Source organism: Trichosurus vulpecula, chromosome 9 (assembly GCF_011100635.1).
Source record: "Trichosurus vulpecula isolate mTriVul1 chromosome 9, mTriVul1.pri, whole genome shotgun sequence".
Lineage (NCBI taxonomy): Eukaryota > Metazoa > Chordata > Mammalia > Diprotodontia > Phalangeridae > Trichosurus > Trichosurus vulpecula.
In genome coordinates this window covers 140,116,074-140,141,116 of record NC_050581.1, presented here as the reverse complement: position 1 = coordinate 140,141,116, position 25,043 = coordinate 140,116,074, and the positions used below count along the sequence as shown (strand labels likewise).

The window sequence follows — 25,043 nt, the reverse complement described above, 5'->3', positions numbered from 1 at the left end:
TTACTATCCCAGCCTACAGAGAGAAATCTCTCCTTTCTTTGATTTTTCCCAGGATTCACTGCTTATTTCCCTGCTTTGGCACTCTGATAGTTACCAGTTTATAAGTGGGTTATGATCCTGTTTTTTATTTGGACACACTTTTATTGGGACACAGTTTCCCATAAGAAACGATGCTGTAAATGGTGGTTAGGTAACCAACCAATTCCGCCAAAACCTACATAATTGGTTCATAAATTTAAATATTTCATGTTCCTGTGATTTCACTGGTTGGATATGCTTTCCACTGAAAGTAGATGTAACCGGTTATTCTATGCCTTCCTAGACAAGCTTTGTGAGTAGTAACCCAAAAAGATTAGCAGCCTGCAGCTGCTATTTGGATGAATTAGTTGAATCTCTCTGAGCTCAGTTAATCTGGCCCTAGGGTGAAGGTCTGTCATCTGCCACCCATGCTCAAAACCTTTCCAGATTGTAGAGCCCGCCAAGGTTTGAGTTGCACTGGCTGAGCCTCCAAAGCCCAAAGTTACATCCATAAAAAAATGAGACATTCAAGATGAGGCTTTAGTGGAAGACAGGCTAACCTGGGAAGACAGTATGGTGTAATGGCTAGAGCACTGAGGTTGGAGTCAGGAAAGTCATCGATTTGGAGCTGGAACTTCAGAGGCCATAGAGTTCAACCCTCTCATTTTACCTAATAGCAAACTGAAACACGGACGTGTGGGGTGAGATTTGAAAGAACGTTGTGTTGACTCCACATCCACTGCCCTATCTACTACATCATGCTTCCAGGGTTCAAATCCTGCTTCTAACATTTAGCATTTTTGTGACTCTGGCCAAGTCACTTAACCTCTCTGACCCTCAGTTTCCCCATCTGTGAAATGAGATTGTTGGCCCTTATTATATCTAAGGTCCTTTCCAGCTCTATATCTAGGATCCTATATCTATTAGTACTATAATGTGTAATACTGACTTTAGTTCTGGGTTCTGAGGGTGGCAGAGACTGAAGAATAGGAAAGGTTTCCTCCATTTCCTGGTTATATGAACGTTCCTTTTTTCAGCCCTTCTCTCCTTTTAGTGGCCCTTTTGTAGTATTCCCTATGTTGCCTAAACTCCTCACTGGGGCTCCTTGCAGGCATGCTTGTTGTTGTTGTTCCGTTGTTTCAATCATGGCCAACTCTTCTTGACTTCATTTGGGGTTTTCTTGGCAAAGATACTGGACTGGTTTGCCATTTCCTTCTCCAACTCATTTTATAGATGAGGAAACTGAGGCAAACAGGGTTAACACAACTAGTAAGTGCTTAAGGCTGGATTTGAACTCAGGTCTTCCTGACTCCAGACCTGGCACTCAATCCATTTCGCCACCTGGCTGCCCCCAGACATGCTTGACATACTCCAAAAATTCTCTGTTCTCAAATTACTTTTCTCTCCTCCCTTTCCTCCCCAACAGAACTCCTACTCAGGGTCTATCACACCAAGGTGTCAGATTGAAAGCTGAAATCACATACATGTGTCAATGGTTAATGCCCCGAAACATATTTGTTTTTTAAAATGGTGCTCGTTAGGTAAAAGAGCTCTTGGATGGTTTCAAGCTGCTAAGGAAAGAGAAGGGAATAAATTCGAGTATTGTCCAGGCTGGTGGAAATAGGAATTTGGGGTCGGAGGAACCTCTAGCTGGGCAAGCTTATCCTGCCCTGGGTTACTGCTCAGGCCAGCTTCTTCCCAGACACACAGAATCTCTCAAAAGTTTTGTGGTTTCTACAAGGGCTCTTGCTTGTGTGGGAGTTGGGTGGGGCAGGGGAAGAATGGCAGTGTCTTTTGTGTGGTTGTTTTTTTTTTTTTTTAGTTTGGGAACTGCTTCTATTCCTTAGTATCTCAGAGTCATAGAAACTTTGATGGGATAGGAGGCCTTGCATTGTTATTTAACTTTGCCGTGCCTCAAGCAGGAGATGTCTTTGTCTCCCCACCTACCTCAGTAGGAGAGAGCCAGTCCCATATTAGGCACTCAGTCAGCTCTTAGGATTGACGGATTGTTTCTCAAACACATCCCACTCTGACCCCTCATGCGCTAGAAACACTCGAATTAAACTGTTGGCTACCCAGTGCTAAGGGGAAAGCAACAAAAGGCATTCCCTAAGAAAAGGGCAGTAGGCCATTTTCTGGTAGGCTCTGAGGCCCTGTGATTTCCTGTGACTTGGAAAGATAATCCAGTTTGGAGACCTAGTTCTACCATTTAACAGTTGGCAAAGTGATTTGGGCCTCCTCGTCCGTAAAATTAAGGATTTGGAGGAACATCTTTAAGGTCCCTTCTTGCTATAAATAGTGCTATGATAATATGGAGCAGTATGGTAAAGGAGAAAGAACAGCAGAGTTAGAATCCTTACCTTCTCTCTCACTCACTTCCTGGGAGACTGCATGGGTCACTTAACCTCCCCAGGTCCTTTTCCTCATCTGTAAAATGAAAGTGTTAGACTAAATGACTTCTTTTTAATTTTTAATAGTTTCAATTAATCATGTGCTTTCTTCTCTTACTCTTCCCCCACCCCCCAAAGGAAACAAAACCCTGTAGAAAATACTCAGTCAAGCAAAACATATTCTCACCCTGGCCTTGTCCAAAAATGTGTCCCATTCTGCATATTGGACTAGATACTTCTAAGGTTTTTTCCAGCTCTAGGTTCAAGATCCTTATGAAATCTTAACGAGTTTAGAATGTTTGGGGAATTTGGACTCGAGGTGCCACACACACTAGGTGATCTCCAGGGCCCTTTCCGACTGTAGCATGCCATGGTTAATATGGCCCCCGGGGAGCTCCTTTTGCTCCCGACTTTGCAGCCCTGTTGCCTGATAACACGGAAGGCCCAAGTCGGCCTGGCCCTATTTTGCCACTAGCTGGTATCTAGGAAAGCCATATCCAGCTGTTGGGGCCCATCCGTTAAATGAGGTGGGGTTTGGACAAGTTGCTATCTGGGGCTTCTTCCAAGAATCTGAACTTTTGTGCTCCTCTGAGGTGGCAACAGGTGGTCGCCCCCGGGCGGGCATGAATAAGCCCTGATGGTGCCCCCACCGGCCTTGGGCACCCTCCTCCGTCAGCCCTCAGCCCGGCCGCATCCTTCTTCCTACTCTTCCCTCCCGCTTCATTCACAAGCCTATCTAGCCCCGCCCATGATTTTTTTCCCTGCCTACAAAAATACAGAAGAGTGTATTTACATTTTATTTTCCCCGCCCCCAGAGAAGGAGGTGGTGGAGTTGGGGCTGCGTCAACCTCCTCCTCCTCCTCTGCCGGCGAGCGGAGCGGGAGAAGGAGGGAGGCGAGGCAGGCCCGGGGAAGAGAAATCCATCCGGGGCTGGTCCTGCAGCCTCACCGAGCCGCAGAGAACCAAGCGGGCGCGGGAAAGGGCCCCAAGCTGGACGGGAGCGCAGCCCTACGCGGCAGCCCGGCGGCGGCCACCAGACCTGCGGAGCGCGCTCTGCTCCCGGATCGCGACGGGGAAGGAGGCGGCGGCGGCGGCATGGATTCAGGCCCGGAGGAGTACGAGCTAAACGGGGATGTAGGGCCCGGATCCCCAGCCTCCTCTGGGGGCAGGGTAAGTAGGTGGCCCCTGAGCCGCGCTGGGACTGGGAGAGGGGCCAGAGCAGCGGGCTCCCAGGGAGACCAGCCGGGGAAATGGGAGGGGGCAGCGCAGAGCGAGGGCTCTCTGGCTATCTGGCCAGGGGAAATGGGAAAGGACAGCACAGAGGGCTCCCTGGGGTCTGGCCAGACGAAATGGGAGGGGGCAGCGTAGAGGGCTCCCGGGGATCTGACCGGGGGAAATGGGAAAGGACAACGCAGAGGGCTCCTTGGGGTCCCAGCCAGCAGAAATAAGAGGGGGTAGCGGGCTCCCCAGGGGTCCGGCCAGGGCAATTGGGAAAGAACAACGCAGAACCTCCGTGGGGGTCTGGCCAGGGGAAAAGGGGGGGCAGCTCTGCGGGTTCTGTTGGGGTCCGACCAAGGGCTGGTGGCCCCGTAGGTCTCCGAGATTTGACAAGTGCGCAGGTGGTTTCTAGAGCCAGGGCAGGAGATTGGGGGGCGGCACAGGTGGTTCCTAGAGCCAGGGCAGGCGAAGGGGGGAGCAGTGCAGCGCAACTGATTTTTGGAGCCAGGGCAGATGATTGGGGGAAGGGGCAGGGCAGTTGGTTTCCATATCCAGGGTAGAAGATTGGGAGGGCGAGGGCGGGGGCACAGGTGGTTCCTGAAACCAGGCTATGGGGGGGGGGTGCAGCGCAGCAGATTTCTGGAGCTAGGGCAGGAGATTGGGGGTGGGGGGCACAGGTGGTTCCTGAAGCTAGGGCGCAAAATTGGAGGAAGGAGCAATGCAGCTGGTTTTCAGATCCAGAGCAGGAGATTTTTGGGGTGGGGGTGAGGCGGCACTGCTAGTTCCTAGAGCCAAAGCAGGAGATTGGGGGACAGTGCAACTGATTTTTGAAACCAAGGTAGGAGATTGGGGGAAGGGGCAGCTAAGCTGGTTTCTGGATTCAGGGCAAGAGATTGGGGGTTAGTGCAGCTGGCTCCCAGGTCTGGCATCTGTGGGATGCAGGCCAGCACCCGTTAGCTAAGGCTCGCCCCGGTTAGACTCATCTTCCCTAAGGCCACATCCAGTTGCTGTGCAACATAGTAACAGTGGGATGGTGGTGGTGGTGATGATGGTGGTGAGGAGAGGGGCTGGCCATAGACTTCAGCTAAAGAAGTCCCCAACAGCTGTCCTTCCCCAAGCACTTTTCAAGTTATTTTATTATTCCTGCCCACTGTGCTCAAGGCTAGTACCTTTTCTCCCACCCCACCCCCTTCTTGTGCAGTTCTTGAATTTCTTCTCTCCATACCTTCTCACTTAACCGCTAGCACTGGCTTAGGCCACCTGTGCCAAAAGTTTTAGAGCAAAGAGGAGACTAGACAGAGTTGAATGAGGAAAGAGAGAAGCAGAGAACCCCTTCTGGGCTTTGGGGAAAGTAGAGTTGGATTTGGAAATCTGGGTTTGATTACTTGCCCTGCTACTGATTACACCTGTGGCCTGGGATAAGTCTCTTCATCCATGGAGGCCTGGGTTTCCTCACTTATCAAATAAGGGGTGTGGATCACTAAAGCCCCTGCCAGCTCTGCTATTCTATGATTCAAACCCGGGCTTATGGCCCCTTTTAAGGGAAGTCACCAGTCTCTCTAGGTGTTCCCCCCAAGTTTTCCAAACATAATTAAGGTGAATTTATGTCATTCAAAAAATAACCATTTTTTTTCTTTTTATTCTCTCTCTCTCCCCCCCACCCCCCTCATGAAGGGAGAGAAAAAAGAAAAAAATATTAACTTTAAAAAGTAAAATTTATTTTAAAAATGATTAAAAAAATAACTATGCCACAGCATTTTTTTTCAAAGAAAGGTGAAACTGGAAATCAAAGAGGGTCAGGGGCCAGGCCCCTACAGAGGCTAGAAATAACTTTCTGAAAAGGCATTGCCTCTACAATTGGTGACTTTTTTTGTTCAGTATCCTTTGAAGCTTTTGACTTTGTCCCTGACCTCTTTTCCCCTTGAAACACTCTTTTTTTCCCTTCCTGCCTGACCAAGAGCAGAAACAGCCAGAAATACAGATTACTTCTGTAGCAAACATATCAGTGCTGGCTGGAGATTTGCTTGGTTAAAGGTGAAACCAAAAAAGTCCCTTGTTGGGCCTTTCCTGGAAAAGTATGAGGGGATACTGAGCAAATTTAAATTGCTCTGATATTATATACCCACCAGGTGCCAACAAGAACAAGACCTAGGAAGATCCCAGCTCCAGACAGTTTACATTCTTTAGTCTTGATTAATCTGTCTTAGGGGAAGTGGAGTGGAAAGAGTATTGGACCTAGAGGCAGCAGAGACCTGGTTTCAAATGTTTCACCTACTTCTTAGCCAGCTGTGTGACCTAGCTAAGTCCTTCCAGCCTCAGTTTCCTCAACTATAAAATAGAGAAAATCCCTGGAGTACTTATCTCTCCAGGGTGTTTTGAAAATCAAATGAAATGATGCAGATAGAGGCCATAGGCATGTCACCTCCCTTTTTGCCTCGCCCTCCTACAGACTGTCTTTTCTTCACAGAACCCTCTCACTTGCTTTGCCCTCCTCTGGCTTTGCTCCCCTTAAAGGCTTATTTGTATACATCTTGTGCTTGAAACTCTTTCCTCACAGCCTGCCTGGAAGGTAGTTATTGCAGATAGTGATAGCTTCTGATTCCAGAGTGACTCCAGAGGGAACCACTGAGAGGTGGGTTCTGGAGGCCAGAGGATGCTGAAGGAGAACCTGGGAGAGGCGAGGATGGGGGAAGAGAAAGTAGGATGAAGAAGAACAGTGAGCAATAGTGGTCAGGAGGGAGAAAGGAGTAGGCTCTAGATTTTGAGTTGGAAAACTCAAGTTCAGCTTCCTGCTTCATCCTCTGACCTCATGGCAACTCTCTGGGCCTCATCTGGAAAATGAGAGAAGTAGATGAAATGATCTCTAAGGTCTCTTCTAGCCCCTGGGTTCTGTAATTCCACTGTCATATAATAACTGTGTGACCGTATTGAAGTCACTGACCCTCAGTATTTTCCTCTGTAAAATTAGAATCAATTAATGCCCAGGACCTTAAATCAGAAAGGGAGGTAAAAATAGTCCTTGCCTTCAAGGAATAATCTCAGAAGGGAAGGCTCCTCAAGCATTTATTAAGTACCCACTCTATACCAAGCTGGGCTGCTAGGTGGTGTCATAGAGTGCCAAGCCTGCAGTCAGGAAGATGCATCTTCCTAAGATCTAATCTGGCCACAGACATTTACTAGATGTGTGACCCTGGGCAAGTCCCTTAACCCTGTTTGCTCCAGTTTCCTCATTTGTAAAATGAACTGGAGAAGGAAATGGCAAACCACTCCAATATCTTTGTCAAGAAAATCCCAAATGCGATCATGAAGAACTGGGCATAACTGAAACTGAACAACAACCAATGTTCCAAGCACTGGGGAGACAAAGGCTCCTGCCAACCCCAAAACAGCCCTTGCTCCCCAAGACTTAAAAATCTAATGGGACAGAAGGATTTGAGCTGAGTCTCAAAAGAAGCCAGGAAAGCTGGGAGTCAGAGATGAAAGGGAAGAACGTTCCAGGGATAGGGCCCAGCCAGTACAAAGAGAGATTGGGCATGGAGTCATGTGCAAGGAACGTTAAGTAGGCCAGTTTAGCTGGATCCTAGAGTGCATGGAGAGGAATAAAGTGTAAGAAAATTGGAAAAGGGGGGACAGGACTGGGTTATGAAGCGTACCCATTGTACAGCTTCTGTGGGGTCCAAATGAGATGGCCTATTTGGAAGGGCTTTGAATGAAAACAAAAAATTGCAAAAGATCCCTACACCTTAGCCTGGACTCAAATTTGTGTTGCTTCGGGCTGTTTAGGTAGTTTGCGCAGAAACATTTCTCCACTGAGGAAAGTGTCCATCCTTTGTCTCCTCAGGGAAGGAATGTCTTTCTGTCCCTTTGCATGCCTTCTAATAACAGGTTTTAATGTCTTTCCTGTGGGAAGTCAATAGTTGGAACTTAAAATAATCAAATTTCAGAGCTAGTTCCTAGTCCTACCACATTGCTTTTTTTTCCCCCAGAGGAAGGTGAAGCCCGTAAAGTGGGAGTGTCTTGTCCAAGGTCACCCAGCCAGTGAGTAGTGAGTTGGGGCAGGAATTCAGGCCTTTTAACAGCTACAAGCCCACATCCAGAAATCTTTGTAGTACAAAGTATAAAAGGAATGGAAAAATTGCCTTAGGCCCAAGCATGTTGTTTACTCCCCCTTCCCTCTCTTATTTCTTCTTCACCCTTTCTCACTCTTCAGCCAGGAGCAATGTAGAAGTCCAAGCCTACAGCCTTTGGCTGAAGCTCAGGTCATGTTTATGCTTCATAGGCTAGCCTCTGAGCTGTTCGCTTGAGCATTTCAGAGCTGTAGAACACTGCATATGCTGGGTTCTCAGATTTGCTTGGCAGGAGAGGTGGCTTGTGTCCCTATGGGATCCTGGTTCTATAGGGCTTTTGGTTCTCCCTTCTATCTCATCCAAGACTGAGTGGCTTTAAGGCTAGGGTTGAATTCAATAGAAGGGTCAATCTAAACCCAGCACTAAGGTAGTGATAGTAACACAGAATAGCCATTCAAAAAAGACTCATTCTCAGGGAGGTAAACACCTTCCATGGATCTCTAAACAAGCCTTTGCTAAGTGTGCCAAGTACTCTGCTAAGTGTGAGAGGTACAAAAGCAAAGATGAAAAAAAAAAAAAAGAGATGTCTACCTTCTAGCAGCTTCCTTGGTTCACAAATAAGTAAATACAAAATAATTTGCATTACAGAATTCCATAGAGGTAGAAGGGGATTCACTTGTTATAATACACTCATAGCATCTAGAAAGACCTTAATGAATAGCAAACTCCTATGCAGGGGTTCTTATCCTAGGGGTCTATAGATTTTAGGGTGTCCATGAACTTTAAAGGGAACAACATTTACACCTTTATTTTCACTAACTTGGGTTTCTTTTTAATCCTATCTATTTTGGCTTATGCATTTAAAAACATTATTTTGAGGCTTCACCAGACAAAGGGAATCCATGACAGAATCAAGCTTAAGAACTTCTGCTTTAGATTGACACTATAGGGTAGGAGTGGGGAACCTGTAGCCTCAAGGCCACATGTGGCCCTCTAGGTCCTCAAGGGAGGGCTTTTGACTGAATCCAAACTCCACAAAACAAATCCCCTTCATAAAAGGATTTGTTCTGTAAAACTTGGACTCAGTCAAAAGACTGCACCCCAGGACCTAGAAGTCTGCAGGTTTCCCACCCCTGCTCTAGGGTTACAGCTCAAGTATAACTGATTTTTGTGGAAGATTTGATTAAAATACTCTGAAGCTTGTTTTCGCATGACTTATAAACTGCTGCATTTTTTTTATGGTTTCCTATGACTCCAAAGTATTTCCAGACTATAAGCCCAGCATCCTAAATGAAAGACATGTCCCTGCCAAGTTTCTAAAAGTGTATCCAAAGTAGCCCTTTTGAAAAAGTAAAAAAGCTTAATTATTTTCAGTCAAGGAGTGCTTTGGTGGCTGGGAAGGGGAGGGTGGAGGAATTAGAATCTGCCCAAAGGTGTCACTTAGCTATGTATTTCTCCCTCTCCAAAAGCCTTCTGATTTTGCAGTCCAGTTAAGTTACTGCTCTTGGGACATGTTGGGTCGCTGGAGCAGCTGTGGCTGGCTGGACATCATGAAAATTAGGGATGAGGCCCCTCGAATTATCTTGGTCCTCCAGTGAGGCAGAGACAGAGAACAGTCAAAGTACATATTTGTTAAAAACAAAACAATCAGAACTGAGAGAGAGAGAGGGAGAGAGAGAGAGAGAGAGAGAGAGTGTGTGTGTGTGTGTGTGTGTGTGTGTGTGTGTGTGTGTGATAGAGAGAGAGAGAGACAGAGAGAGAGAGAGAGAGAGAGAGACACAGAGAGAGAGAGATAGAGAGCCAAATCAACCAAAGGAAAAAGTACTTAAAAGTACCACTATGTGGCCTGTGTACAAACATGTTTCTTAGAGTACCCTCTGAATCATTATTGTAGGCTTGGAACAGTGGGACACTGTAGAAGGCAGGTTAGGGTTTTGACTATGCCCAGGCTTGTTCTAGATATGGTTAAATGAGGATGCATAGTAAGAGGAAGGTGAGACATCAGTGTAGGAAATAATTGGAGAGAAGGCCTCCAACCAGAAAGGCACATTGGGATGCTGATGGGGCTCTACAGGTCCACCTCCCCCAATTTAGATTGAGAGCAGAGTCTTTGTCATATTTCTCAGTTGCATCTACATTTCCCAGTTCAGTTTCTTGTACACTTGCTCAATACTGAGGATAATAGAGTTAGAACCAGAAAGGACCTTTGAGATCATATAGTCTAAACCCCTCATTTTATTAAGGTCATGTTTTGCTTCGAAGAATCAATTTAAAAAATTGATAAAGCACCAATAAGCAGATTGGGATCTTTTATTCTCTATAACTTTCAGTCAATTGTATGATTGTCAATATGTGGTATACTGTGGAATATTGATCACGTATGCCTGTCTCCTTCTTTTTTGCTTCTATTAAACTAATTTTTTCAATTAACAAGAATGTATTTTCTCTCCATCCTATTTAACTCTTCACTGGGGGGAAAAATAAAAAGAAAACACTTGTAACAAATATGCAGTCAAGCAAAACAAATTCCTACATTTTCCATGACCAAAAATTTATGTGTCATTCTGCGTCTTGAGTTTATCACCTCATTGTCAGGAGGTGGGTAGCATGTTTCATCATTGGCCCACTGAAATTATGATTTGTCATTGCATTTATCAGTTCTCAAGTATTTCAATGTTATTTGTCTTTATAATGTTGTTATTCTCATATAAACTCTTCTCCTGGTTCTGCTCACTTCCCTCTGATTCAGTTCATACAGGTGTTCCAAGCTTTCCCAGAAACCATTCCTTTCATCATTTGACATGGTGTAATAGTATTCCATTAAACTAATGTATCATAATTTGTTCTGCCATTCCCCAGTTGATGGATACCCCCCTTTAATTCTTTGCTATGACAAAAAGAGCTGCTACAAACATTTTTGTCCATATGGATCCATTTCTACTTTCTCTGATCTTTTTTGGGAGGTATAAGCTTTGTAGAGATAGCACTAGTTCTCAGGCCATGCAAAAGTTGGTAACTTTTGGGGAATAGTTTCAAACTGTTCCCCAGAACTTACAACTCTACCAACAGTGCATTAATGGGCCTCTTTCCCCTCAGCCCCTCCATCATTTGGAATTTTCCTCTTTTTGTCATCTTTGTCAACCTAATACAACCTCTTCATTTTGTAGATGAGGAAACCAAAAACCCATAGTAGTAAGGTGACTTGCCTTAGGTCACAAAGGTATAACAGCTATAAAGGAAGAGCAGGTATTTAAACCTAGCTCTTCTGACCCCAAATCCAATACCCTTCTCCATGTACCATTGTGCCTCCATGATCAGACCTGTTTCTTAGGAAGATGATTTTGGGAGCTATGTGGAGGAGGATAGAGAGGGGGAGAACCTGGATTCAACTAGGAGGCTATTATTGCAATCAATAGTCCAGGTGAGAAGTGCAGGAGGTGGGGTTTGGGGCAGGGCGGGGTGGGGGGGATGTGGCTAAAATGAGGTGGTAACAGCCTCAATGAAGAGGGGATAGATGCAAAAGACTGCAGAAACGTCAGAACTTGTGAGCCGATTAGATAAGGGTGTATTTATATAAAGCAGAGGAAGAGGGAGGAAGAACGGGTGTGGAGGATCCTAAAGGGATCTGGGCACTTTCATGGCCCCACGGTCTGTGATTTCATCGATATGCATAGTCCCTCCAATGATGTAGGTTTCAATCTATCTATGCCTTTTCATCATGTGTAATTCTTGCCTGTGCCCTTCTGTAAATATTCTACAGAGGTTATTTTCAATGTCAGGGCCTTCCTCTGCTTCTCCTGACAGTTTGTGGATACAAATGGAGCATGTAAGCCAAGGGTGTGCTGGTAAATGTTCAACAACTGGCTTTAAAAAAAAGCATTTATGTATGATACGCTTTTAGATTTAATCTGCATTATTGCCATTTTCTCTATCACTTTAAGTCTAGACGATCAAAAAAACAATAAATCAAGTGTGTCCTGATTTCTGGGGTATAAATGCTCACACTAGAAATTTAACAGTTGGCTCTGCTAGGGGAACTGGGTAAGCTATCCACTGGTTGTCCTTTGCTCTCATCACGTGAGTACTCTGCCTTTTCCGGCCATGCACATCTGATGGCATCCCTTCTGCTGCTGCTTTTGGGCAATTCTTGGTTTTTAATGTGTTGTAACCTGGATATATCCACAAGGTACTCTCTGCTGCCTTTTGGCAATAGAATACCACACATAGTAGGTGCTTAATAAATGTCTGTTGACTCAAATTCAGCCAGTTACTTAAGCTGCAAACTTCTTCTACCACATTTTCTTCTACCAAAAATCCCCAAAGAGAGTTCTCAGCTCACTTATGAACTTACTGTTAGAACTGCCTTTCCCCCAGGGACTTGTAGGAACTCAGAAGAGGGAGAGATCAGAGTGCGATCTGGAGGATGAGTAGGATTTGGATATGTGGATCATAGATTCAGAGCTGAAAAAGCCCTTAGAGACCACTGAGTCCAGTTCCTTCATTTTAAAGATAAGAAAACTAAGCCTCTGAGAAATTCAGTGACTTGCCCAAGGTCACCCAGGTAGTAAGTGGAAAGACAGTATTTGAACCCAGATTATCTTGATTCCAAATCCAGTAGTGTTTCCACTTTGTCATGCTATTCTTTGTAATATGACACACTGAAAGGAAAGTGAGGTCTTTCTGGTTGTTGTCCATTCTTGAAGAGGACCAAAATGACATCACTTTGTTAGAGTCAAGTTTCAATGTGTCTGACTGTAGCTGATCAGACTGATACGAGCTCAGAATGCTCTACCACAGGCTGGGCACAAATAATCCGCATTTGGGGTGCATACTCCAAATTTGTGCATCCTGCATTTCCTTCGAGCTGTTTCAATTCTGCTTTGCTCATAGAGCATAGCACCTTCTCTGATGAGGGCATGCCATGCTGAGTGGTCCTGTGCCAGTGTCTCCCATGTCACACAATCAATTCCAAAGTTCTTAAGAGAGACCTTGAGAGTGTCCTTGTATTGCTTCTTCTCACCACCGTGTGAACACATGCCCTGTGTGAGTTCTCTATAAAACAGTCTTTTTGGGAAGCATATGTTTGCATTTGAACAATGTGGCCAGCCCATCAGAGTTGCACTCTCTGAAGCAGAATTTGAATGCTTGGCAGTTTAGAGTAAGGACCTCAGCGTCTGGTACCTTATCCTGCCAGGTGATCTTCAGAATCTTCCTAAGACAATTCAAATGGAAGCAACTCAGTTTCCTGGCATGGCACTGGTAGACTGTCCAGGTTTCACAGGCATATAACAATGAAGTCAGCACCATGACTCTGTAGACCTTCAGTTTGGTAATCAGTCTAATACCTCTTCTCTCCTACACTTTCCTTTGGAGCCTCCCAAACACTGAGCTAGCTCTGGCAATGAGCATCACATGTTGCAGTATTGGTAGAAGACTGGCTTGACCAAAGGACTATTGCCTTTGCATGGAGGGGGGTCAGAGGAGGAGTTAAGATCAACAAGTAGAGTGAGAGCAGATGAAGCAAGGCCTTAAAAGTCAAGCAGATTAGACTGAATTTTAGTCAGAAAATACAGAGGCAATGTGTTATAGAGCATGGAGGACTTCACCACTATGTCTCAGCTGCCTTCTTACCCAGGAACCCTTTCTCCCATTGGTGAGTTCCTCTCAGAGCCTCCATTTTGGTGAGGGACCAGGTTGACCATCCTTCATTCCCAACTCTGTTTTTGACTCTGAACTTTGCCACCATGCCTCCACTGAGGTACCTTTCTTCTTTCCCCATTCCCACATTCTCTTCCATTTTATGTGTATAACATATATATATATATATGTATGTATATATATATATATATATATATATATACACACACACACATACATTTTGTGTATATTATATAGATATTATCTTCCTGTACTAGAATGTAAGCTCCTTGAGGGCAGGAACCATCTTTCTAATTGTATTTGTAACCCCCGTGCTTAGACTTTACTAAATGCTTGTTCAGACCAATGAAGGCCTGGTTTTTGGGACAGATTCAGGCCTCACTTCTGGTACATGCTACATTTCATGATTGTAGGCAAGTTCTTTCATCATCTAACATTTCTAGCAGCTCAGACTAATTTACTCACTAAGGCTAATTTACATGCGATTTGACCATCTACATCAGGGGAATTTCTTCACTAGGAGTTCCCGTCCTGATGTAATCACAAGTCCAGAAGCCATTGTAACTTCTTGAAAATTTTTTGGACTCTTGTCATGATTCTACTGTTGCCAACTACTTCCAGCCAGTAAATTCCCCTACTAATATAGATTGACACCTGTTCAGCTTTTTATAATTTTAGAGACATGCCTGGAGCCCTGAGAGATTAAGTGACTGATCCAGGGTCTCACAGCCACAGTTTTAGAGACAGGGCTTAAACCCAGGTCTTCCTGTCTCTGGGCTAGCTTCTCTATCCTCATACTGCCTTTTGAGTTTTTCAGTAGAAGAACGATGTTGTATAGGGCAAATCATTCCCTTTGATCCTAATGACAGCCTTCTCAGGGAGCCACAGCAGGTATAATTATCCACATTTAAGCACTTGAGGATACAGTCAGTAAGTTAGACATTTATTAACTGCCTAGTGTGTGCCAAACACCGTGCTAAGCTCAGGATGTGGGTCTTCTGACTTCTTTTCCAATGTTTTCTCCTCTATTTCATGCTGCCTATAACTTGAGGAAAGCAATGTTTTAAGAAGATTAATGTGGTAATGATATGCAAAGTAGTTTAGATGAGGGAGAGACTGGAGGTGGAGGAGTTTCCATGTAGTGAAGGAAGTTCAAAAGGTTTCTTTTTCTCCCTACAGTAACATTTCTTCTACCCTTTTCAAGTGAGAAAAAATGAGGAAGGGAAACTGTGGGTGGAGGGTAGGGACATTCAGGGTTATTGCAATATTTGTAATACATGGATTTCTAGAAAATGAGATTTGTTGGGTAGCTAGTAGTTTGAAGGGCCAATGAATTCTGGGATTTTTTTCCTGTTAAAATTCAGTTTAAGCAAAATAATATTTCCTTCTCCAGACTTGGGCTTCAGGGTGTTTTTTTTTATCCCTTGTGTAACATAAACATAAACTAATGGAGCCCCACAGAACACAGTAGGAAACCATGAAGAGGAAAATGGTGGTGGGCTAGCATGGGAACAAGAGTTAGCCCTGGACTGAGGCTTTCTCCGGCACTCTCCAGAGGAAAGACCAAGCCTAGCCCATGAGGCTGGCAGGACATGGCACTTTCTGTAGGGCCATTTGTATTATGGAACACCCCAGGGATGGGGCCAGGAAGAGGCTAAAGAGACAAAAGGCCAGAGGACCAAAAAATGCCTATTTTATGAAGACTCAAACAGGGTTATAACTACAAAAAAGTCAATTATTCAGGGCAGGTAAGGCGGAGACAGTTTTGACCAATAACGGCAGATTCTCAGTCTTTTTCAGTACAATAATAGTAATAACAATAATGATAAGCAGCATTTATAAAGCGCTTTAAGGTTTACAAAGTAGTTTACATGTATTGTCTCAATTGATGCAACCCTGGAGATAAGTCAAACCAACAAGCATTTATTAAGGCCCTACTATGTACCAGTCATGGTACTAAGCTCTGGAGAGACAAAGAAATGCAAAAAACAGTCACTGCTATAAAGAAGCTCCCACTCTTCTGGGGGATATGCCATGCAAGCAGCTTCGTACAAACAAGATACACACAGGACAAACGGGAGATTATCTCAGAGGAAAGGGAGGAGGACCAGGAAAAGCTTCTTGCAGAAGATGGGATTTTAGCTGAGACCTAAAAAAAAGCCAGGAAAACCAGGGGAAGGAGATGAGGAGAGAATTCCAGGCACAGGGGACAGGACAGCCAGTGAAAATGCATGGAGCTGGGAGATGGAGGGTCTTGTTTGAGGAGCAGCAAGGAGGCCAGTCTCACTAAATCACTGCCTATGTGGAGGAGAGCTGAGCCCTGATATTGTCCTCATTTTTACAGATGGGGAAACTGAAGCCCAGTGCCACACTGCTAATAAGTGTCCGAGGCAGGATCCAGGCTCAGGTCTTCCTGATTTCAAGTCTAACACTCTATTCACTGGGTCACCCTATGAAAGGGGCTGATGCGAAGAACTCCTGTGTCTGCTCCAATATTTGTCAAGGCCTCAGAGCTTCAGAAGCACACCATTTGCAAACAGCCATTCTTCTTCAGGCCTGGCATTTGTTTGGTTTGGTTTGAAAAGCAGTATAGTTTTGTTTCTTGGAGTAGAATTTCTACCACTAGAGGCTTTCCCCAATAAATACTCTCCACAAAAAAATGGAGGCCCCATACACTTAAGCACAGAGACACCTCCCTGGCACAGAGAAGCCAACATTCAAGAAATTGTGGCTCAGAGACAGAGGTGGGTCTCCTATAGATGCCTTTCCTGGGAAGGTCTGTTGGAAAATGTCTTCAAAAGACTTCATGAAGAGCTAGAATAATATTTGCTTACTGAGGTTAAACCCTGGACAGTTTTGTAGTAGGCTGCAATGGATGGTGAGAAGAGACTCTTCGAGGATGAACTGGTCTGGTGTCTGATCAAGAAACCTGAATTCTGGTCCCGGTCCTGCCACTGAAGGGTGACTAGGTAGCACCATAATGCACAGAGAGCTGGGGCTGGAGTCAGGAAGACTCATCTTTCTGAGTTCCGATCCAGCCTCAGACATTTACTAGCTGTGTGACCCTGGGCAAGTCACTTATCCCTGCTTGCCTCAGTTTCTTCATCTGTAAAATGAGCTGGAGAAGGAAATGGTGAACTAGTGCAGTATCTTTGCCAAGAAAATTCCAAATGGGGTCACAAAAGAATTGGACACGACTGATAAACAGCTGAACGATCTGCCACTGATTCATTTCTTTGGGGAAGCAAAGTAGTACATGGGAAAAGTCCTAGATTTAGATTTATACAATCTTGGTTCTAATCCTACCTCTGCCACTCTGTAATCTTGCCAGGATGTTACCAGAAGGCAGGGGCTGGGTGAAGAAGACGGTGTTTGGGGAAGACTAAGTTTGGGACCAGTGTAATTAGGGAGAAGGAAAGTGGCCTCCAAGTCCATTAGCGGCAACAATGGGGATCCTAGACAGTGTGGAATCAACTTTAAAGGAGGGGAAGTAGTTGTTGAGTGATGGTATATGAGGGCCAGAATGAAGTTGTGAGGGGAGCAAGGAGCCAGCTTCACATCTTCTTGGCTCTGTGTGTGTAGTGGTGTAATGGAAGGAGCAGCCAGCTTTGGGAGGGTGCCAAGAGATGTAGTGTCCTTATGAGAAAGCTGGATTTCATTGAGCATCAGAAGATGAAAGGAATAGGAGAGGAGGAGATATGAGGAGATAACAGATTTGTAGCTAGAAGGGACCTTCGAAGCCAGCTAGTCTCAGCACTCTCATTTGACAGATGAGAAAACTGAGTCCTAGAGAGGTGAAACATCTTGCTCTAGGTAACATGGATAAGTAAGAGACAGAGTCAAGATTCAAGCACAAGTTGTCTAGACTTGAAAACCAGCAGTCTTTCCACTGTACCCCAGTCTGTTAGGGAAATCTAAGAGAAGTCCCATGGCAGGGGGTGGTCATACCCTTTAAACACTGTATCATCCTAATGACTTTGTTTTGATCTCTGTGAATCTGAGTTGAAAGACTGGGGCTGGGGGGGAAGGGGCAACTCTCTTTTCTCCCCATCTCTTACACAGGTCTGGTCATTTCAGTCCTCTATTCAATAGACATTAGGGATGTACAATAGACTTCTTTATTTGACACTTAAAGCCCTTCACAATCTCCCTGCAGTCTATCTTTTTAGGCTGATTACCCCTTAACTCTCATAGCTCTACAGTACATTCCAGCCGACTGGCCTATTGTTGTTTTTGCATGGGCCATCCCCAGTTCCTGGAAGGCTCTCCCTTCTCTCCTGAGCCTCTTGGAGTCCCTGCCCTTCTCTGAGCATCAGCTCAAGAACCATCTGCTATAGGAGGCATTTCCTGAATCTCCGGCATCCTTAGCCCCACCACCTAGTTGTTAGCCCTCACCTTCATTTGTTAACAGATTACTTTCTATATGTTTGTATTTATTTGTCGGTGTAAGTATTGTTTCAACCCATGTAATGTAACCTACGTGAAGGCAGTAACTGTTCCTTTTGGACTCTGTGTCTCTAATACTTAGCACTGGGCCTGACCGTAATTGAAACAGAGGAAGATTCCAAAGGGGAAGGAGAAGAGTGAGGGCAAAGGAGCATACTGAGTATGACGTGGGTTAGGGCTAAATTTACTATGGGAGGGAGGGGAAGAAGAGTACTGGTAGTCCTTGAAGTCAGAGGCTGCCTGTCTTCACATCTGGTTCTGGCCCTCCTGGCACAGGGCCCCAGGCTAGGCTGCTCAGTTGGGTGGGGATGGCAGCTTAGGAAGGCATGAAGGACAAAGGACCCCAGCACTAATGGGCCAAGGCTGAGCGAGGGAGCAAACTGGTCAGGCGGTGTTGGCATTCGGAGAAGGGCAGGGAGGGAGTGGATCCTCTTCCCCAAGATATGAGTGTCTGAGATGCTGCCCCAGTTGTTCTGTACAAGTAACAGCTTCTAGGGGGTTGGGCTAGATCAGGGCTAGATTTTTTTTTTAATTTTGAAAGCTCTATTTCGATGTAATTGTTTTCTTTTGTAATCCTGGATTTTTTATTTTATGTATTTTAAAACATTGTTCTGGGAAGGAATCCATGGGCTTTTCCAGGCTGTCAAAAGGGCCTGTGTCATAAAAAACATTGAGCCCCTAGACTAGATGATTTAATAAAACAGCTAAAATTTATATAGTACTTACTATGTGCCAGACACTGTGCTAATTAATGATAATGATAATGAGAGTTAACATTTATGTAGTGCTTACTACGTGCCAGGCACTGTGTTAAAGCACTCTACTACTGCTGCCACCACATCCACCAATGATAATAATAGTGATAGCTAATGTATAGCACTTATGATGTTCCAGATGCTCTGCTAAGTGCTTTAAAATTATTATCTCGTGTGATCTTTACAACAACCCTGGGAGGTAGGTGCCGTTACTGTACTGATTTTATAGATGAGGAAACTGAGGCAAACAAGATTAAGTGACTTGCCTAGGGTCACACAGCTAGTTAGTGACTGAGGCTGGATTTGAACTCAGGGCTACCTGACTCTAGGTCCAGAGCACTATCCACTGTACCACCTAGCTTCTTGATTTCTAAGGTCTCTTCCACTTTGACATTTTATGCATATATGAGAAGGCCCAAAGTATAAGTTGGGTTTGGTAACATGCTAAAATCATGAGACTTGAGAGCTGGAAGAAATCTTTTTCACAGAGGCTGGTGACGTAGTAGAAACAGCACTGGGTCTGGAGTCAGGAGACCTGAATTGGAATCCTGTCTTATACTAGCTATGCAATTTTGGGCAAGTAATTTATTGCTTTCAGCCTCAGTTTCTTCATGTCTAAAATAGGGACAATAATACTTAGTGTACCTTTCTCATAGGGTTTTTGTGAGGAAAATACTTTGTAAACCTTAAAGGGCAATATGAATTATGAGTTGTTCTGTTGTTTGGTTAAGTACTATTTGGGTGGAAAAAGAGAGAAAACATAACTCCTTATTGGAGCTGAGTCTAGGGATAAAAAGAATATTTTTTTTCTGTCCCTGGCCTTACCCAAATTTAAAATACAATCAATCAACAAGCATTTATTAAGCTCTTACTAAGTGCCAGGTGCTATGCTAAGTCCTAGAGACACAAAGAAAGGCAAAAACAGTTCCTGCCCTTAAGGAGTTTACATTCTAATGGAATACACTCATACTCTCTGGGTGGAATAGAAAAGGCCACAAGGATTGAGCTTGGATCTGATGCCCAGGTGGTCATTGCACTGAGAGAGTGACTCAGGTTAGGTTAGGTTTCCTCTACCCTCTTAATTGGACATCTGGGTAAGTGGGAGGGTGAGTCTGAGGATAAGGGTAGCCGTACCTGGCCCATCTTGTTTGATTAACAGTCCTTTGCATGCTCTCCAATTATGCTCAAAGAGGGCTGGAACCTCCATTGTAAAGTATATTTCCATCAGAGTTCCTTGGGAGTGAACATTTCTTTTAGTCTGTTTAGAAAGTGGCCCAAGGTGGAAAGTGCTATCTAGTATTGGAAGGGTTAGAACTAGTAACAAGTTTCCCTCAAAGGCTACATAGAGGTGACTGGGTCCAGAAAAAAGTGAGAGAGAGTTTGAATAATCTCCTGGAGTTGGGGGGAAGGAGCGCTGCTAGGCAACATGGAGAACTGAGGATTTGGGGTGGAGAGACATGATAGCTGTCTTCAAGTATGTGAAAGATGGGCAGGGACACTTGGCAGTTACATAGAACTCTAATTCTAACCCAAGGCCATGAAAGAAGCAGACTTAGACTCATTCTGCTTGGCCCAGGAGGGCATACTTCGAGTATCGGGTGGAAGTTGTAAAGGGGCAGATGTAGGCTTAATATAAGGAAAACTTTCAAACAGAGCTGTCCAACATGGAATGAGACGACTTGAGAGGTAATGAGTTCCTCATCCTTGAAGCTAGTAAACAAAAACTGGATGATCTCTTTTAGAGCCATTTCATTGTAGAGTATGGGTTGAACTAGATGGAAGGAAGGAAGGAAGGAAGGAAGGAAGAAAGGAAGGAAAGAAATGAGTATTAAGCACCTACTATGTGTTAGAAGGGGCACTTAGGTGGCACAGTGGATAGAGTGCCAGGTCTGGAGTCAGGAAGACTCAGCTTTCTGAATTCAACTCCGGCCTCAGATACTTCCTAGCTGTGTGACCCTGGGCAAGTGACTTAACCCTGTTTACCTCAGTTTCCTCATCTGTAAAAAATGGGCTAGAGAAGGAAATGGCAAACCACTCCAGTATCTTTGCCAAGAAAAACCCAAATGGGATAATGGTGAGTTGGACACGACTGAAATAACTGAACAACAACAACAAATGTGTTAGATGCTGTGCTAAGCACTTTGCAAATATTATCTTATTTAATCCTCACCACAATCCTGAGAGGTAGGGCCTATTATTTCCCCATTCTACATTTGAAGAAAGTGAGGCAAACGGAAATGCCCGAGGTCATGTAGCTAGTGTCTGAGCTCTGGCCCAAGGCTCTATCCACTGTACCCCCTAGCTCTCTCAAAGATAGAAACTGAAGTCCCTTCCAACTCTGGAAATTTTGTGTTTCTTTCCATATGTTGTTATGTCATCTTTCTTTCCCAGCTGGGGTGAGTGTTTAATTCACTGGCTCTCTTTGTACCAGGCTGGGCAAAATTTCTGAACACATGAAACAACTGTGGGCCTGTTTGGTTAGAGTTGCATGTAATTGCAAAGTGTCCCTACCCATTAGGCTTTAGGAAAGTTGAAACTGGTATTCAGTTGTGGGAGTTAGCTGTGTGCCCAAGGTGGCTGAAATGAGAGGAAACATTTCCAAAAATAATAATGTCTGCCCTGGCCTTCCTGGCACCAGTTTTTCTTCATGCTGCTGCTGGGCGAGTAGTGCTTATATGCTGTCTTCCTCATGTCACCGCCTGGTTCCATGTCCCTCAATTGCTCTCTGTTTCCTACGTTATCAAATCTAAATTCCTCTGTTCATTTTCTTCTGTTTTTGGAAGCAGTTGGGGTTAAGTGACTTGTCCAGAGTCACACAGCTAGTAAGTATCTGAGGCTTGATTTGAACTCAGGTCCTCCTAACTCCAGGGCTGGTTCTCTACCCACTGTGCCACCTAGCTTCCCCTCTATTCATTTTCAAGACCCACTATCATCAATACCCCTGTCCCATCCAAATTTATTTCTCAATATTTCATACTATTATTCCTACACTTAAAGCTGGGATCAATTTTTTTTTTCATGAATAGGCCCTGGTCCTCCAATACCTTAGGGTGAATGGTGGTTAGGATGCTTCATCTTCCAGGGCTATTTGTGTTCCAAGGCTTATTTGGAGAGATAGTGCCATGGGGTGGAAAGAACACTGGTTCTAGTGTCCGGGACCTGAGCTTAAATCCTGCTCCAGTCATTATTAGCCATGTGACTGTGGGCATATCCTTCCCCTAGGTATTATGGTGGATAGAGCTCTGGGCCTAGAGTTAGGAATATCTCAGTTCAAATATAGCCTCAGACATTTGCTAGCTGTGTGGCCCTAGGCAAGTCACTTAACCTTTATCTGCCAGGTACCTCATAGGGTGGTTGTGAGATTCAAATGAGATAATTGTAAAGTCATTAGCACAGCGCCTGGCCCATAGTGGGTGCTCATATGCATATTTCTTCCTGAAGATAATAATACATAGTCATATATCTAGAGATTTAGAAGAAAAGTATAAAGCATAAACCTCTATATAAAAATATACATAATTATTATTTATTTAACCGAAGAATGAAAACTTTGTACCTTGTGAAATAAATTTCTGGAAAGGAAGGTTTGCAGGTTAGGGAAATCTTTCTAGAAGCTCTGAAGTATTTTTAAAGGTAACTTTTATAATCAATTTTATTATAAACATAATGATCATTAGTAAAAAGTCAAATTAATAAGCAAAAAAATGAATAAAATGACTTTAAACTCCGAACTACTTATAGTTTGTTAAAATGAAAAAGAATGTAAACTAAAAAAGTAATCTTAGTTGCCTCTGTGTTCCTAATCTTTTCATCTGCAAACATCCAATTTTGCTCCTTTAGTTTATTTAATTTTTTCATAGCTGTAGCTAATAAAGTCATAGGATTTGTAGTGGTACGGCATCTGAAATAGAATTTAATCCAACTTCTGCATTTTACTGAAAACAGAAAGGAACATTCGAGAGGCAATATGACCAACTTAGCAGTGAGCAAAGTCAGTTTTCAAACCCAGTTCCTTGGACTATATGCATATTATTCTTCTAATTCTCCTTTCTTTGCTTGCCATCACTTTGTATAAGTCTTTCATAGTTCTTTGTATTTTTCATAATTGCTTTTTTATGGTATGATAATACTTCATTATCCTGTCATAAAACTCCTGTTTACATAGGGATTTAACACTACCACAATTGATTCTGCTATTCCCCACTCACTAGTCATATATAGCCATCCCTGTGTCCCCCATTCCCAGTTCCTAGTCTTCTCATCCTCCTCTAATCACTTTGTATTTACTGACTTGTTTACATGGAGTAACCCTCCCAGTAGAAAGCCAGCTTCATTAGAGCCAAAGCTGCTTTGCTGCTGTCTTTGTATCCTTAGAAACTAACACAGTGGCTCAGTGCTTACAAATGCTCGTTGAATTGAGTTTTCGATTGTTCCCCATTGGTTGTTGTCCTTCGTTCTTGAAGAGGACCAAAATGACGTCACTATGTTAGAGTCAAGTTACAATGCATCCAACTGTGGCTGATCAGACTGTGGCTCTACCAGGTCAGGCACAAATAGTCCGTGTGAACATTTGGGGTAGACATGTCTCTAAATTTGCACGTCTTGTGTTTCTTTTGACATACTTCAATTCTGTTTTGCTCATAGAGCACAGTGCCTTCTCTGATGAGGAGATGCCAGGCAGGGCAGTCCTGTGCCAGCGTCTCCCACGTCACACAATCAGTTCCAAAGTTCTTAAGAGAGACCTTGAGAGTGTCCTTGTATTGTTTCTTCTGACCACTATGTGAGCACTTGCCTTGTGTGAGTTGTCCATAAAATAGTCCCCATTACAAATCAAGTCAATATGGTGTTTTGTATTTTTGCTGTTTTGTAGTTTTCCACAGTGGAAGAGTAATAACATACTTAGACTATAGTCCTAGCTGTGGGATCACTGAGTCCAAAGGTATGAATACTTTTATAGCTCTTTATTGTTTAACATCACACTTTTTTCCTAAAGGATGGGGCAGCTAGGTGGCTTAGTGGATAGAACACTGGGTTTGGAATCAGGAAGACTCACCTTTATGAGTTCAAATCTGGCCTCACACACTGACTGGCTATATGGCCCTGGGCAAGTCACTTAACTCTGTTTGTCTCAGTTTCCTCATTTATAAAATGAACTGGAGAAGGAAATGGAAAACTACTTCAGCATTTTTGCCAAGAAAACTCCAAATAGGGTCAGGAAGAGTCAGACATGACTGAAACAACTCTGTAACATCAGTTCATAGCTCCACCCACAACTTAATATCTCGGTATTTCCTTGCAGCTCCATCAATACTCAATTTTATCATTTCGAGACTGCCTTTGCCAAGTTGATGGGAGTTAGATGGCATTTTGCATTGTTTTAATTTGCATTCTCCTGGTTATTTGAAGTTTGGGCAGTTTTTAAATTAATTATTTTTTTCAGTTAATAAAAATCTGCTTTCTCACCTTTCCCCCATTGAAAAAGAAAGAAAAATAAAGGCCTTGTAATGAGTATGCATAGACAAATCTGTTCAAAAGATTATTAACACTTTGTGTTTTTCCTTTAAAAATTGCCTTTTTTTGACCTTTATCCTTTTGGAGAAAGCATATTACTTATAAGGGCCCCTGAAATCTCATAATTTATTTTAGCCTATTCCTCTTGGTTATATTCTGGGTCTCTTAGGGGGTTACGCTTTCTGTCATCTTCCCATGTATTAGTCTAAATATTTTTAGATAGTATTTTCCCCCCAATTATATGTAAACACAATTTTTTTTAGCATTCATTTTATAAGATATTGAGTTCTGAATTTTTCTCCCTCCTTCCCTCCCTCCCCTTCCCTCTTCCTAAAATGGTAAGCAATTTGATATAGGTTTTTTATATATTTATATATATATATATATATATATATATATATATGCAATCAGGTAAAACATTTTTCCATAACAGTCATAGTTGTGAAAGAAGAAACAGATCTAAAGGAAAAAAACATGAAAAAAATAAAGTTACAAAAGTATGCTTTGATCTGCATTCAGACTCCACCAGTATCTGGATGTGGATACCATTTTCCATTATGAGTCTTTTGTAATTGTCTTGGATCATTGTGTTGCTGAGAAGAGCTAAGTCATTCATAGTTGACCATCACACAATGTTGCTGTTACTGTGTACAATGTTTTCTTGGTTCTGCTCATTTCACTTTGTATCAGTTCATACATGTCTTTCTAGGTTTTTCTGAAATCTGCCTGCTCATCATTTCTTATAGAACAATAGTATTCTGTTACATTCATATACAACTAGTTCAGTCATTCCCCAATTAATGGGCAGCACCTCAGTTTTCACAGGCTAAGTATTAAAGTCCCAAGTGTTGCCTGCCTCCTCCCCTGACCCCCAGCAGGCATCCTGACACAGGAAAATTCCAGTTCAATTGACAGAAGTGATTTCATTCAATTGGAGCCTTTTTGAGGTGGAGGGAAACTTGGAGTATATAAAATCCAGT

The 25,043-nt window shown here is 43.6% G+C and overlaps 1 protein-coding gene across 1 annotated transcript in view; it reads left to right on the top strand.

The window, feature by feature from the left end:
* The first annotated feature begins 3,227 nt into the window (after positions 1 to 3,227).
* Positions 3,228 to 25,043, top strand: part of NINJ1 (ninjurin 1) — a 50,911-nt gene continuing 29,095 nt past the window's right edge. The window contains exon 1 of the mRNA XM_036739748.1: positions 3,228 to 3,578. Coding sequence (XP_036595643.1) covers positions 3,504 to 3,578 — 75 coding nt within the window. The 5' untranslated portion in view covers positions 3,228 to 3,503. The remainder of the gene's footprint in view (positions 3,579 to 25,043) is intronic.